The following is a 15533-nucleotide window of genomic DNA, read 5'->3' on the forward strand; positions in this document are numbered from 1 at the left end:
AGCAAGTTGAAACCATGGCTCTTACCACAGAGCTGTGCACATTGCGCCTAGCCAGAATGTTAGTTCAAGCCAGGACCAAGGAAAACTACAAGTTGAAACCATATCTGAATAAAGAGTTGTATCAAGCGTAACCATGCTGTGAAGCTTTCGCTTAATACAATGTTTACCTATGCTAAACCTCTACTAATGTTTTGTTTCCCTTTCCAACCACCGGCCATCTCTTCCTCATTCTATCTATGTACCTGCTGGTGGCCGCAGAAGTTGCGTATTAGGCAGGAGGAGCTGAAGCAAGACCACCCTCATCCTCGTGCACCCGAGTTCGGTTTCGTGATCCTGGGCATCCGGATATGGCCAGCCAACAAAGACATGTTTCTTCCTGCAGTGAGCTCGGAATTACAGTGAGCACTGGTTTTTATAGTCACAGAAAGTGGTTTCGTCTTAACGCGTCAGCGTCAAATTCCCCGTCCTGCAGAAAATCCGGCATCCGCACTGTCGGCACTAAAAAATATCTGCCATGGCTCTAGCAGGTGCCAGCTTCACATGGCTAAGCACTGATTCGTCGATGGATTGTGGGAGTAATACGATTCCCCTTGGCTGCCAACGTATGTTCCGCCATTGAGGTTGGAGGGTGAAATAAAAATCAACCTCCCAGGCCTACTACATGTCGAGACAGGCACGCTACCTCTGGGCCATGCAGGCCCATTCGTAAGGCTTAGTTGGACTGGGGCTGTATATTTATGTCGGGAGGTCGCCTACAAACCGCAGTGGTGGATCGCGTACCTTATAATCATGCTAACAAGAATGTGCGACATATGACAGGCACAAGTAATTGGTAATTAGCCGAGTAAAAACTACATATGCATGAATGAAGAACCGCAAAGGGACCCGCAGACTGCAGACCGGGGCCATTAACTTTACCGCCTCATACTCGTAAAGGCGCAGCTAAAATATCTCATATGTATTACCTTCGTATTACCTTCGTTCATTGTCCCGTTGTTAACTTAAGGACAGACTTTCGGGACTATAGATATGTAATCAAACTCGAGTTGTGTTTCGAATTCGGTTATACTGTTTGATTACACGGCTTTATTAGGTAGAGGGTGCTTTTATTTTCTATTAAATTTTCTCGTCTAAAAGTCGAATTATAAAGTCGTTCACCACGAGGCTTTATTTTGTAATGCGGCTGTAGTATTAGTTTACGGCTAAGGCTGAAAACATACGTTGTAAATCAAGTTCAGAAATTAATAATCATTTTGTCCGAATAAAACTTGCCATAAAACCTGAAAACAAAGTGACCTTCATTGCAGATCACGTCCACGTGCTTGCCAATCCATTTCGACTTCCATTTTCCTCCTGGTTTTTGTTGCTGTCATACGCTCATGCATGTGAAGAGTAAGAAAAAAAGAGGTAAACATATGAATACCGCCTATGCCTCGCAAAACAAAGCTATAAGAAAACATAATGAAGAATAATTAAGGCCGCATTGCAGAGTCGCTGACTTTTTACAGGTTTGTTGCGAAGGACTGAATGCCAAAGCTCCCCACCACGTCAGCCTTTACATATCCTCCTACGCCCAAAGTACGCGGTTATGTGTAATGCTGAACGCGCCCTTGCGGTCTTTACTGGGTTGAATAGAAAGCTGCATACCCATGCGTGCAGCAAAGCTGTATTTCTAGTAGACTCTTCTTTTTATTTAAAAATATAACAGCGCAAAACACGAAGACGAAAGAAGAGAATAACGCACCACAAGCTTTGTTTTTTTTTTTACTTTTACACTTTGCTATCACCTATCAGCATGCACAGATGGCACACGTTAATTATTTCTGTATTTTTTCGTGTATTTTGTCGAACACGGTGAGTTTATATCACAATTATTTTGCTATTCAACCCCAATTTGTTAGTTCGAGCTCTGAAAACGCTATCCCTTAAAAGGCGATATCGCTAAAATACCGGTTGCGTATCGCAACCTTCAAATGAAATTAAACGTATGCCGAACAATACCAAACTACGTGTTTTCAGTTCAGTGCAAGCTTTACAGAAATTATGCTCGCCTGGTTGTTCACAGCTGTAACGGTCGATGCGCGTATTGTGGCGATGAAGCATGCACTTAGTGCACTTAGTTTTGTCCATTTTGTGCTGGCGCTGCAGGGATTTTCCGGTGGACGGCTTCGTGCCGTGGACCCACTTCTCGGAGAACGAGGTCACCGCGGGATATCCCGCATGTTGGATTACGGGAGCGTCGCCGCTTGACCTAAGCAGGGCAAACAACACCAACATTTTGGGCGCGGTAAGCTCTGTTTTTTTTTTTTCTTTTTTGTGGCACTTAGCTCATGCTTCCTTAGCAGCAGGGGTCATGAAGTGAACCAGCAATGACTAAAATATGAGAAAGCTATTAATTCGTAAAAACCAACTGCGGAGTTGCTTCAAAACGTAGTACAAATTAGCTCATAATTACAGCATTGATAGGAATACTTCACAATAACAAACGTAGCAACATAAGCATCACACCGCAGGCAAAATAGTCCGGATGACATTACTAATTTTTGTAGCCGACCTTATGAAGCTCTGTATACTGCACGCCGCTCTCAGGTGGCGTATGGTATGTCAAGTTGACTCTACATTTAAGCCACTGCGGGCACTACGAAGCGCGCTACGCTGGAGAAACGAGAAGAGAAATTCTCAATAGCAAGGTTGGCTATCGGCCATTTTTTGCTACCAAACAGCAGCCCGCAGAACGACTTAAACGCAGTGCTGCGAATGTGAAATGACATTATTGCAAATGCAAATCATTCTGATCAACCAGAACTTAAGGATTATATCCTCGTCTGTTAATATACGGCTTAGTCTATTTTTCAAACATGCGTTTAATTTTGTCTCTATGCGACGAGTGATAAATTCATTCAGTTAATTTGCACACAAGCTGCCGCATTAAGCCTAGGATAAGCTGCTAAAATGCGCTGTCATTTTTTTCGCACAACCCCTTTCGGTCATAGCTGAAGCAAACAATGATGGAAAATCATATGCCCTGCAGAAAAACCTTTCTTCCACAGTTTCGCAGTTAGAAGCAACAGCTCTAGTTGTGGCGTACCACTTGGAATGGTCATGAGTGGCGAAACCCCATATTACGTTGTTGTTCGTGCGAAAAAAAGAAATTATAAATGAAGTCAAACCAGGCACCGGAGAGTTATTCTTTAATGATGTGGAAAAGTTAAAGACGGCTGGTAGAAAGCATGCTGCTGTCGCAGCTTCCCTCTAGCAGTAGTCAACCCCTAACAGAGTTGTATTCAAGGCCACGCAGCGATGGCGGAATGGTTAGGGAGCTAGACTGCTGTACACAAGTATGCGGGATCGAATTCCGGCCACGGCGGCCAAAGCCAAAAGCAAGGCACCTGTGTGCTGTGCAACGCCAGTGCAGGTTAAAGAACCCCAGCTGCCGAAATTTCAGGAGCCCTCGACAACGGCGTTCCTCATAGTCTGAGTCCCTTTGAGACGTTAAACCGTATAAACCAAACCAGTTTCACTCAAGTAGTGAAGAGAAGCGACCCCAAGCTGTACAAATACGAAACCAAGGTTTTGCGGTAGCTTCATATTAGATCACTTTAGCACCTTTGCACGATCATCTTGGTGTCGCAAAAACCTGGCTTCCCAGAAAAGCTTTGATATGGAAGCCCATTCGACTTAACAATTCAAAATTTTGCTTTCCAGCGCTATAATATTGGAGTCTTGGGCATTGTGACTCGCGCATTCTATATATACGATTGCGCCAGAAACTTCTGCTTGCCTTGGCCTAGATTTTATTCCATATTTATTTCTTTCAATGGCGAAGCCGCACGAACATGATGATCAGTCGCTTCTTATAGCAAGCAGGGAGAGCTCAATGCGGTCTTCACGTGACCACAAAATAACCAAGGGCACGCAATATTAAAATAAGTTTGGTAACAGCCAAGAAGTGATGGTGATCCGGCATCCGTTTCATTCTGCGATAACAGCGCCCTGTATCTCTCGGGTGACAGCATTCTTTGTTAGCCAATGTTTAAAGGGCTTTGTCATGACTAAAGTAATCAGGTGATGTTAACGGCGCAGCGGTTCTTCATCCGTGAGTAACAAAGTGCTCGTGTGGCTGACGATTCTCGCACGTGCGCTGAGCGCTACAAGCACTAAAGAAGAATTTTTCTGATGACAAGTTCACTACAAGCACGCTTGCATAGCACAGTGAAATTTTCACATTGGCTGTAATTTCAGCAGCTTTTTGTAATGCCGCAGATACACGCCCATCTCTCCTAATTCCTTCATCCCAAAAGAGCTAAAGAAAGCCTCCCTTCCGTTCAGGCAGAGCCTTTAGTCATTCGACTCTTTCTTTCTTTTTTGTTCTGCGCCACTCTACTTGCTATTTCTGTCAAATTACCACAAAGTTGCTCTCTATCATGGCGTCATAGCCCAAGTGGCTTTCGCGAATCTCAACTTGATGTACAGTTATTTGTTGAAAACATTAACGACACGACAATAGTCTATACTCGCGTAAAGTCACAGAAAAGTTCTCCTATATTAATGGTAAAAGTTTATAACGCTCTCAGTCAATACGTGTCATTTTTTGGGGTAATGCAATGTATTAAAAACAAACATGTCTTGAAACTTGCGACGTCTGCAACAGAATTTTCCAGTGCCTAGTCCAGGAACGGCTAGAGATTGCGTGCGTGTGTGTGTGTGTGTGTGTGTGTGTGTGTGTGTGTGTGTGTGTGTGTGTGTGTGTGTGTGTGTGTGTGTGTGTGTGTGTGTGTGTGTGTGTGTGTGTGTGTGTGTGTGTGTGTGTGTGTGTGTGTGTGTGTGTGTGTGTGTGTGTGTGTGTGTGTGTGTGTGTGTGTGTGTGTGTGTGTGTGTGTGTGTGTGTGTGTGTGTGTGTGTGTGTGTGTGTGTGTGTGTGTGTGTGTGTGTGTGTGTGTGTGTGTGTGTGTGTGTGTGTGTGTGTGTGTGTGCGCGTGTGCGTGTGCGTGCGTGCGTGCGTGCGCGCGCGTTGCATATCAACATACACTTCAGCTGTTTGGTATCCTCTCAAACTTCTGCAAAACAGCGTTAGGCCTCCGTCACGCGCCTTTTTAGTAGTGTAGCCTGCCGCATAACTCAACTGTGAATATAATTTCACTTAATGATTGCAGCCGCGAACGTTTTCTTATAACAGTACACCTAATTGCTTGCTATTATGCTCGGCCATGTTTGTGCCGACTAAGCCTAATGTTTAGTTTTATTTTCTTCTGGAACCTTTATTTGTTCCGCATTCCTTTTCTTTATAGCTTTTATTTTTCTTAATTTTAAATTTTCAAAATCGTTCTTTGACTCTGCGCATCACTACTCCGCCCCTGCAACAACCTGAAAAGGATTAGAGTGTAAATGCAGAAAAGACTAGAATGAAGATACCCTCACACTTTTTATGGCACTCCCGAAGTTTCTATTTAGGTTCATATAATCTGCACCCAAAGTGAATATTGTTTTTATATTTTCTGTTATCATCTCCATAAATATTTCAGTAAACCAAAATAGTCATCAATTCTTTCTCGTGTGTCTCAATGCCCTGCCTTATATCTGTTCCACTGATTATCGATAGTGCTGCTGAGCCGCATTGTGTTGCATCAAACTATTGTGCCCTCTATACTTTTTGACGTTCTCACTATCTGATCTATCATCGTATCGTACTTCTTGCTTTCATACCTGCCAACGTGCTCAGTACCAGGTGATGGACTGGGTGAACAGCAGCAGCCAGTGGAATAAGCTGCCTTCGCTCTCCGTCTCGTTCTCTTTGTGTACGCGCGTCTATAACGCAAGCGGTGAGGTGGAGATCGACCAGCCTTGCCAAGGTGTCGAGACGTTCACGTCTGCTAAGGTGAGCCCATGTGACGGGCGTACGGTGTTGCTTGACGCACTCTGCAAGGATATTTCTCAGAGCGTTTGGCTTCTATGTATTGGAAGCATCAATATTATTTTCAAAACAGAGTTTCACGCGGCCAACGGCAGCCTAGACTGATTCCCAGCCGTGCTAAATACAGAATATATTTCACGTAATATGACCAAGAAAATAAACAAAACAGTAAACTCGAGCTTGTTAAAACCACAGATAATTTTGTTTTCTTTCATATCCCTATCGAAACAGTTATATAATGCAATCTTCCATTCTTTATGGTGATATATGACATTGTATTATATATGCACGCCATTTGAGTGACGTTGTGTCGTGTATGAGATCTTTGCATCATGCAACTTTTTTTTTTCTTAGAAATGGCGCGCCCAGATAATTTTTTTTCCGCTTGCCACTATTGCCATGGCATCAGTCGTTGCAACGCTGTATGATGTCGGAGGTGCAATAAGGAAAAGGAAAATTTGTTCACTCCTGAAGACCTGATTTTACCTGACTGAAAAATGTCAACAATAATGAAAAATAATTAGGCAGCCAGAAAACAAGAAACATTTCACAACTGAACCTATAGTTATCATTGGTGCAAGCGAATTCAGTTAAACAGAAATTGATCACGTAATCGGGACTCAAATGGTAGCCCATTCACCTGCGCATTATTCATGTTAAATATTTATGTTTTTGTTTTTGTTTTTTCATTTCATCTCCACCGAAATGCAACCTCTGCAGAGCGATTCGATTCCGCGTTCTTTGCTTGAGAGACTGAATTCCGAATATACATGGACAACCACGGCGAATTCAGGACATACGAAAACAGTAATGCGCCTACATTGGCATGAAGCTCTCCATAATAAAAATACATCCACTTTTCTCAACATAAAAACATAAATGTTTTGGAAATAAATTTAACTGCCATATTTCTTCCTACAATGGTTTGTTAAATAGGATAGAGTAAAGAGGAACTAATAATTTACAAAGTAACAGGTCTGCAACAAACTTCTCAGAAATCCTCAATTTGTCAAGCTTTTTGAAGATTACTGAATGAATTGCGCTCTTTACTCATATTTTTTCGGAGACAGCATTAGTTATCAGTTGCCCTGACGACCAGAGCGGACATTACAGAGTGAGGAAGAGGGGGGGAGGGCACAGTAGAGGTTTTAGCACACAAAACATACGCAACACAGAAAACTTTCAGTTAATTCGGAACTTACACGTTATCGGGTAAAACTGTGCTGCTCTTATATTGTCGCGTCAGGCTGTCAACTAATGAGTAGTGGTCAATGATATACGCCATGTTTCAACTTATTTCAGTAACGAATGGCAGGAAGACCCGCTTGTTTAATGAGTGAAAGAAAAGGTTTGTACGGATAAAAAAGGCTTCAAGACCAGTGCAAAGGAGAAAAATGACCAACAAAAGAGAAGACAATGCGGTAACTGTCTAACAACTGAATGTTCATTGGAAAAACACAGGAAATATATAATGGGAAAGACATGAAACTAAAACCAAACTCAGAAAAACATCAAGGACGAAGGTATCCTTTGCCGGCAAGACTTTCTTAATACGACGATTGAATACAATACGGAAAAGGTACGGCTATTGAATGCAACAGCATTAATGAGAAAGGCAGGGACATTTTCGAAGTTCACTGCATTGCTAAGAACCCGCACTCGGATGCGGCAAAACCGTCCGTTGTTTTAAAGGCAAACGAGATAGCGTTCCTCGACAAGTGCCTTTCCCGTGGAATCTAATCCTTGATGTTTTTCTCTGTTTGTTTTGTTTTTATTTAGTTTCGCGCGTATTCACTTTATATGTTTCCTGTGTTTTACCGATAAACATTGTTAGCGCCCCTCTCGTCTTCTCTCTCCGTTGGCCCGTTGTTTCTTTTGCGCTCGTTTTAAAGACGAACTCAACTCGCCCTATGGTGCATGCTGTTAAAAATAGCCTGTATATTGCACCGGCGATCCAGTTGCGGAAATACTTGATTAGCGTGTGCGATGTATAACGCATGAAAAGGTTAATTATGTTGATAAAGCTTGTCAAAGAAGGGCAAGAAGGGCGAGCAATCTGCGTTTCTGGAAAAGTGTTCAGCTAAGGGACCTTTTAACCCAGATACGTTTCCTGTGCATAAGTAGTACATTAACTTATCCGAATCGGGTAGCGTTGCTATTAAGGTATTAATACGTATTTATTAAAAAGACTGATTTAGAACACATATAAGCGATGCGTATTCGAGTTTGGAGCAGACTAATGCAGCATAACCCTGTGGTTTTCTTTTACACACGTTAATCTCCATTCGCCATTTCAGATCTGAACCAATTGCCAAGATATATTTGGTCCCTCTGTAAACAGTTTCCATCCGTAGGGCAGTTAATTTTTCCATACACCACGCAATCCTCTGAAAATACCGTGACTCTAAAGTACAGGTTATCACTGATGTCACTCATGCATGAGTAAATTAAAAAGAAAACGTATAGACACGAGTACAGAATGATATGGCACTCTAGATTTCCCGTGGGCAAATGGCGATGAATAGTTAGTACCGAAAAATGGCTGGGTGCGATTTGATACAAAACTATATTTTCGCGAAACAACCTTCGCATTTACGTTTACACCTGTAAGCTTCATAATGAGGCGAAGGTGTGAAACAATATAAAAAGCCTTCCTGAGGGACTGAAAATATCGCGTCTGTATGCAACGAAGAGTGAATGGCATGACGAAGATTAGCAATTAACTCTAAGAGCTGCGTTTTTCAAGACTGACCTCGCAAAGAGCCATGCTGAACGACAAAAACTCGAACGACGAAAATCTGCATAGTCTCTTGAAAGCGTGTGCGTAATATTGTCACATAGTGGTGACGAGGTCGACGACACAATTGAAGGGTCGATGATTGCACTAAAGAACCTCTTTATTTGGGCTGACTTGCGCCCGCAAAAGAACTAAGAAACTCGGCGGCGGCGATAGAAACAAACGTGCTCATCGATCGTCGAACAAAGAATGCTCGTCACACTCGGCAACGCTCAATTTAAAGGCTGCACAGAACAATCTAGATAACGTCACAAACTGCCACTAGCACAACCCGGAACATTGCAGACACATACGCGAGTGATCAGAATCTTCGAGACAGATCTCGGCGCATCGTTCGCGACAAAGAAAATGATAACGCGTCGTATCGCGACAACGAGCATGAACAAACACGGGATACAAAATTGGTAAGTGCGCCAGAATAACAATGATAAAGCAGCATGCATGCCAGCGGCTGTAGAACAAAAATAAATAGATTTAAACAGTTCGCGGCATTACTCCACCCTTAAAAAAAAACATCCTCTGGATGTTTCAAAATAGACAGACATTAATTAACATAAACATTGGAAAGCAAACATGAATAGCCTTTAGCATGCATAATATGGCATTCAGGATGCCATATTATGCATGCAGCGGCATCCAGCGACATGTATGCTGGATGCCGCTGTGATGCTGCCGCGCCGTCCGGAACGACCTCGTTGTTAAATTGTTCTAGTCGGCGAAGCACCTTGTACGGGCCGAAGTATCGGCGTAAAAGCCTTTCGCCCATTGAACGGGTAAAACTGCGCGAAAAAGACGGGACGAAAGAAACACACAGGCACAAACAAGGCTTGTTTGTGCCTGTGTGTTTCTTTCGTCCCATCTTTTTCGCGCAGTTTTACCCGTTCAGTTATTACGAACCTACTAGCCCTTCAGAGTGTATAACTTTTCGCTCAGTCTGCGGCGGCGATTCGGCTTCTAAACCCAGACTTGATCTCCGGGCTTGTACTCAGCATCGCGTCGTCGTAAGTTGTAACGTCGGGCGTCGGTTCGTTGCTGATCTTTAATGCGCATTTGGGCGAGTCTTTGGGCTTCCTGTGCACGTTGAAGGTAGGCGGCGACGTCCAGATTCTCCTCATCGGTTGTGGGGCAGCATTGCGTCAAGCGTCGTCGTGGGCTCCCTGCTGTACACAAGGCTGAACGGGGTCGACCTGGTTGTCTCCTGAACAGCGGTATTAAGATGACGTAGGGTAGAATGGCGCCCCATGTCTTGTGTTCGCCGTCGATGTACATTGCAATCATATCCGCAATAGTTTTGTAAGTCCATTTGTCTGTGGATGGTACGCAGTAGTTCGTCGATGCCTTCTATGACTGTATTCCAGAATGGCTTGCGTCAGCTCTGCCGTAAATGCCGTTCCCCTGTCCATGATGAGTACTGCGGGGGCGCCGTGTCGAAAAAAAAATTGTTCAACAAAAAACTTAGCGACTTCTGCCGCAGTACCATTGGGCAGTATTTTTGCTTCGGCGTAGCGCGTAAGGTAGTCGGTGGCCACTTACCCGCACTTGTTACCCGCAGATGAAGATGGAAAGGGGCCGAGGAGATCCATCCCAATTCGTTGAGAGGGCAAGGTTGGGGGCGGTATCAGGTTCAGTAGCCCAGCTGGTCTGATCGGTGGCGTCTTGCGTTGCTGGCACTCACGGCACGTTTTCACGTGATGGGCAACGTCGGCAGGCAGTCGTGGCCAGTAGTACTTCTCCTGGATTCGATGCAACGTGCGCGCAAACCCGAGATGTCCTGCTGTTTGCTCGTCGTGTAACGCATGAAGAATTTCCTGACTGAGGCTTTTAGGCACGACAAGAAGCTGCGCGGTCTTGTTGGGAGCGAAGTTCTTCTTTACGAGGACGTCATTGCTTAAAGCGAACGACGATAACTGACGCCTAAACACAGCATGAAGGGAAGCGGTCTAACCTTCCAAGTAATCGGCTAGGTCTTTCAGCTGAGGATCTCATCACTGTTTTGCAATACTCCTGGCGCTTACTGGCCCCAGAAAGGCGTAGTCGTCATCGTCCTTCGGGGGAGCGTCGATGAGAGCGCGGGACAAGCAGTCTGCGTCGGTATGCTTGCGGCCCGACTTATAGACTACAGTCAAGTCAAATTCTTAGGCTCCATCGGGCAAGACGGCCGGAGGGGTCTTTCAAATTAGCCAGCCAGCAGAGCGCGTGGTAGTCGCTTACACCTTGAATGGTCGATCGTATGAGTATGAACGAAGCTTAGAAGTAGCCCAGATGATCGCGAGGCACTCCTCATCGGTCGTTGAGTAATTGACTTCGGCTTTTGTGAGAGACCTGCTAGCGTAGGCGATTACTTTCTCCTGTCCGACACTCTTCTGGACGAGAACGGCTCCTAGGCCCACACTGCTCGCGTCAGTATGAATTTCGGTCTCGGTGTTTTCATCAAAGTGGATAAGTACCGGAGGTCACTGCAGGCGGCGCATAAGTTCGTCGAAGGCTTCTTCTCGTGGCGCTTCCCATTTAGAAGGTACCGTCTGCTGCAGAAGTTTGCAGCCCAACGCGTGGGGCGGAGGAGCCGTATCGCTCCCGAGAGGCGGCGCTGCGCCTGCCGGCGCTGCCTGGTGACGTAGTATAAAGAGTGAGGAGGCTTGCTCTCTTCCCCTCATCCCGCGGTTGATATCGCACATCTTTGCTCTCAGCCGCGGGATGAGGGAAAGAGTATAAGCCTCCTCACTCTTTATAGCTGCGTCACCAGGCAGAGCTGGCGGGCGCAGCGCCGCCTCTCGGGAGCGATACTGCACCTCCGCCCGGCGCGTTGGGCTGTAAACTTCTGCAACAGACGGTACGTCAGCCTTTGTAAGCTGCGTCAACGGCTCAGCGATGCGCGAAAAGTCCCTGACAAATCGTCGATAATAAGCGCACAGCCCAAGGAACCTGCGCACAGATTTCCTGTCGGCGGGCGGTGGACACTGCGCGATCGCAGCCGTTTTCTCAGGGTCAGGGCGACCACCATCCTTGCTAACAATATGACCTAGCTTTGGGAATGCAGGGGACCAGCGCCGTCTTCCAATCAATTTGGAGTGGTGTTTCTCGAACCAGATGGAGTTGATGTAAGCGAGAAATGTGGCGTATGCTGAATCAGGCAGATTGGAAAGTACTTTGACTGTGATTTGATCGCGTCCTGGTGCCGTTCCTCGCTTCATTTTTTCTAGGGCCGCCTTCAGGTCGTGTATCTAGAACAGTTGATCCAGCTACTTGATGAACCAATACACAAGAGTGTCTAAAACGCTGTTGGGTCCCCGTCGCTTTGCCCGACTACACATCCACCACTCAATAGATTCGGAAGAGCCCGTACATATCCCAACAGAGTGGATATATGCTTTGCACGTGCGCCCTCTTCCGACCAACATGACACGAGGGGACCATTGTGGCAGACGTCTCGCGCGGGCGGAAGCCTTGGCTCGCCACTACAGACACAAACATGGAATCTTCTACATGAACGCCTCCGGCCATGTAGGACGCCTCTGGCCTCCGCAGTCTTTCATCAAAATACTGTAATAAACGGACTCACGTTCCGTACACACAACACAACACACGCGGAAGAAGTTGCCATCGCGCTAGCCGGAGCAGATCAGGACTCACGGGTCATCATGACCGACTCAAGGAATGCTCGCCGCAATATCGAGCAGGGGTACATATCGTACATCGCCAGCAAAATTTTATGAAACAGTGATTATCTCGATGCCCCCGCGCATCGAACGGTTATCTGGACTTCGGCTCACACTGGTCTTGAGTGAAACGAAACGGCCGATGCCGCCGCCCGCGCACTCACTTTCCGGGCACCAACCTCGTCCCCCATCGTTAAAGTTAAAGTTAAATTGGTTCACAGGAAGGGAAAGGCGCGGTAACTGTCACACTTGCTCTGTGGACACCCGAACCGCACCGTAAGGGAAGGGAGGAAGGTGGGAATGAAAGTGGAAAGAGAGAAAGAGGAGCCGTAGTGGAGGGCTACGGAGTAATTTCGACCACCTGGGGATCTTTAACGTGCGCTGACATCGCACAGCACACGACGCCTCTTCGTTTCGCCTCCATCGAAACGCAGCCGCCGAGGTCGGGTTTGAACCCGGGAAATCCGGCACCGGACTCCGAATCCAATCCCGCCTATACTTTCAAAGAAATATTTCAATTCTACATGCAATCTATCCTAAGCCCTGCAATGGCCTCACAAAGGCGGATGAGCGCATTCTTCGCCTTTACACCAAAACTTTACTGTGCCCGGCAGTATTGAAATATTTTGACTTTCTCGGACATTTTCCACATGGCGTTGGCATGTCAAAAAACCCCAGTCAATCCCCCCCCCCCCCCCCCCCCTACCCAACACTACCCGGGAGGACTGGGAGGCGGCCCTGCATGGCTGCTCTGACCTGACGGCGCAACGAGCCTTGGTCGAGCGGGCTCGGGCCGCGGCCGACGCCAATGGGCTCTCGTAAGAGGGAGACCACCCAGTAATTGTAAGGGGCGGCCCCTTAAGGACCGCTCCCGTACCCTTCCTGTATATAAAAAAATAATAAATGTTTTTCATCATCCTCTTTTCAAACAAACTGCGAAACCTTCATGCTGAAATATACAAATGTTAGTGATGTGGACGCTTAATCGCTATTCGTCGAGAAGCTTAGTGCGCTTAGGAAGAGCTGCTAGCTCGCTTGTAACGCTCTTAAAATAGTACATCGTGTAGTGTACATTAGGAGGAACTTGCACCTTTGTTCAGGCTATCAATTAGCCCGAGAAAAGTCTCTCAGATTCACCCTAACATGTTGCATTTTGGGTGAGAATTAAGTCCTCTTAAATTCACACATAGAACGATTCAGTCATTTAGCTTAGATTTACCTTTAATACGAAAGCATTTCTCGGCCCATGAGTGGAGTGTACAGATCCTGTCATCACAGCCTGTCTGTACAAAATCAGTTTCCTCAGCGCAGGCCCGGGAACACTATACTATATATCATCGCAGCCTGTCGCGGCTGTAAAACTGATATGCAGTGAACATCGTCGTCTGCACTGATGTTTCGTTTAACCTCGGTAAAGGCACCAGACACACCGTCTGAACCGAGCCAGGCAAAGGCCCGCAGCGTAATGTCAGGCGAATACGCCAGGCGGCGTGACATAACTCGCAATGCTTTCGCATTACTGCAACTAAGCAGAGTTAAGTGCACTCTAGGAATTTTTATCCTCAAAATTTTGTAATTTAACAATGGGACAATCATAGTCAGATTTTTGAAGGGATAGCTTCGCCACGCGATGAAAATCTAAGGTCTCTGTGCACAGGAATATGACTTTCAGGTGAGCCAAAGGTCAAACCACGAAACACTTGTTTCACTATGGTGTCGCATCCCATGAGAACGCCTGGTCAAAAGTCAAGGTCAAAGCCATGTGACTAGAACGTCGGCATATGGTTCGGTGTCACGTAATAACTGGCATCACATTATGACTGAGTATATACAGAAGAACGCGCAGTGCGTCAGGCCAGTGCTGCAACATTGAGCCCGGGGAGACAGACGCGCCGGGCTGTCCTCAGTGCAGATGTGCTAAGCTGAAACCAAGACAAAGACATCCTACACAGATCATAGCAGCCTCTTGATAGCCACCCCTAGCGAAAAAACCCTGTGAGTCACAATAACCTCATACCGATTTCTCATACTAAACTCATACAAAACTCGTATAAATCTCACATATTCTTCTAAAGATATCGTTCAACGTATGAGAAATATATGATTGTATGAGACTTGTATGAGTTTAGTATGAGAAATCTGTATGAGGTTATTGTGACTCATACTGTTTTTTTCGCTAGGGACAGCCAAGAAAAGCCTCCAAGCACAATAAAGAGTTTTACCGTGTGTAACCCTGTGACTGAATCTGTCGCGTACACACTAGGTTTAACTATAGCTAAACCACCAGCAATTTTTAAAGCTCATGGATCGTTAATCTTTTTGCGCCGTATCTGTGAGCTGATGGGTTAGTCGCAAATAACGCACGTGGAAGGAGGGAGATTAAGAATGAAAACGATTGATGGTGATAGGTAATGAATAAAAGTTATAAATAGGCATCGATAGAGTTGATGAATAATATAATGACTAATAATGATGATAGTTTATGACTAAAAATGACCTGTAATGAACAATATGTCAAACTATACTACTTGCATGACTGCAACTGATTGGAAATGAGTGAAAATGCTTCGTAATGACTACAATGACTAGGCTTGCTCATCATGACTATGAAACGACCAATAGCCAAAAGATGACTTGAAATGCTTAGCTATGAGTGGTAATGACTACAATTATTAGGCATGGCTCATCATGACTACTAAACTACCAATATATCAAACGACTGGAAATGATAGCAACTGATTGGAAATGAGTAAAGTGACTAGGCATGACTCATCATGACTGCTCATGAGTACCAAAAGACCAATATGCCAAATAACGACTTGAAATGAGAGCAACTGATTGAAAATGAGTAAAAATTCTTTGCTATGAGTGGTAATGACTATAATGACTAGGCATATGACTTATCATGACTACAAAACAAACAATATGTCAAACAACGGCTTGAATGACCGCAAAGAATGGAAACAGATAAAATGATTAGCGATAAGAGGCAAACGATGAGAGGAAAATGATAGGAGAGGAAATGTAGGCTTTCGCCATTTTCCTTTTGAGAGACATCTAAGAAACCCTGTTAATTTTTTTCTCCCCTACTCTGCGTGCATGTTCTATTTCACCAGCTCGAACACAAATTCAATAACACATTCTTCCGTATCTTTTCATGTTTTTGATG

General features: G+C 45.2%; 1 protein-coding gene across 1 annotated transcript in view; it reads left to right on the plus strand.

Annotated features, from left to right (window-relative positions):
- LOC146197685 (uncharacterized) overlaps window positions 1-15533 on the plus strand; it is a 35854-nt gene that overhangs the window by 18456 nt on the left and 1865 nt on the right. The window contains exons 3-5 of the mRNA XM_084597227.1: window positions 259-398; window positions 2149-2287; window positions 5720-5875. Of these exons, the coding sequence (XP_084453353.1) occupies window positions 259-398; window positions 2149-2287; window positions 5720-5875 (435 nt within the window). The remainder of the gene's footprint in view (window positions 1-258; window positions 399-2148; window positions 2288-5719; window positions 5876-15533) is intronic.

This window comes from Amblyomma maculatum, chromosome 3 (genome assembly GCF_055883805.1).
Source record: "Amblyomma maculatum isolate TAMU_Amacu chromosome 3, ASM5588380v1, whole genome shotgun sequence".
Classification (NCBI taxonomy): Eukaryota; Metazoa; Arthropoda; class Arachnida; order Ixodida; family Ixodidae; genus Amblyomma; species Amblyomma maculatum.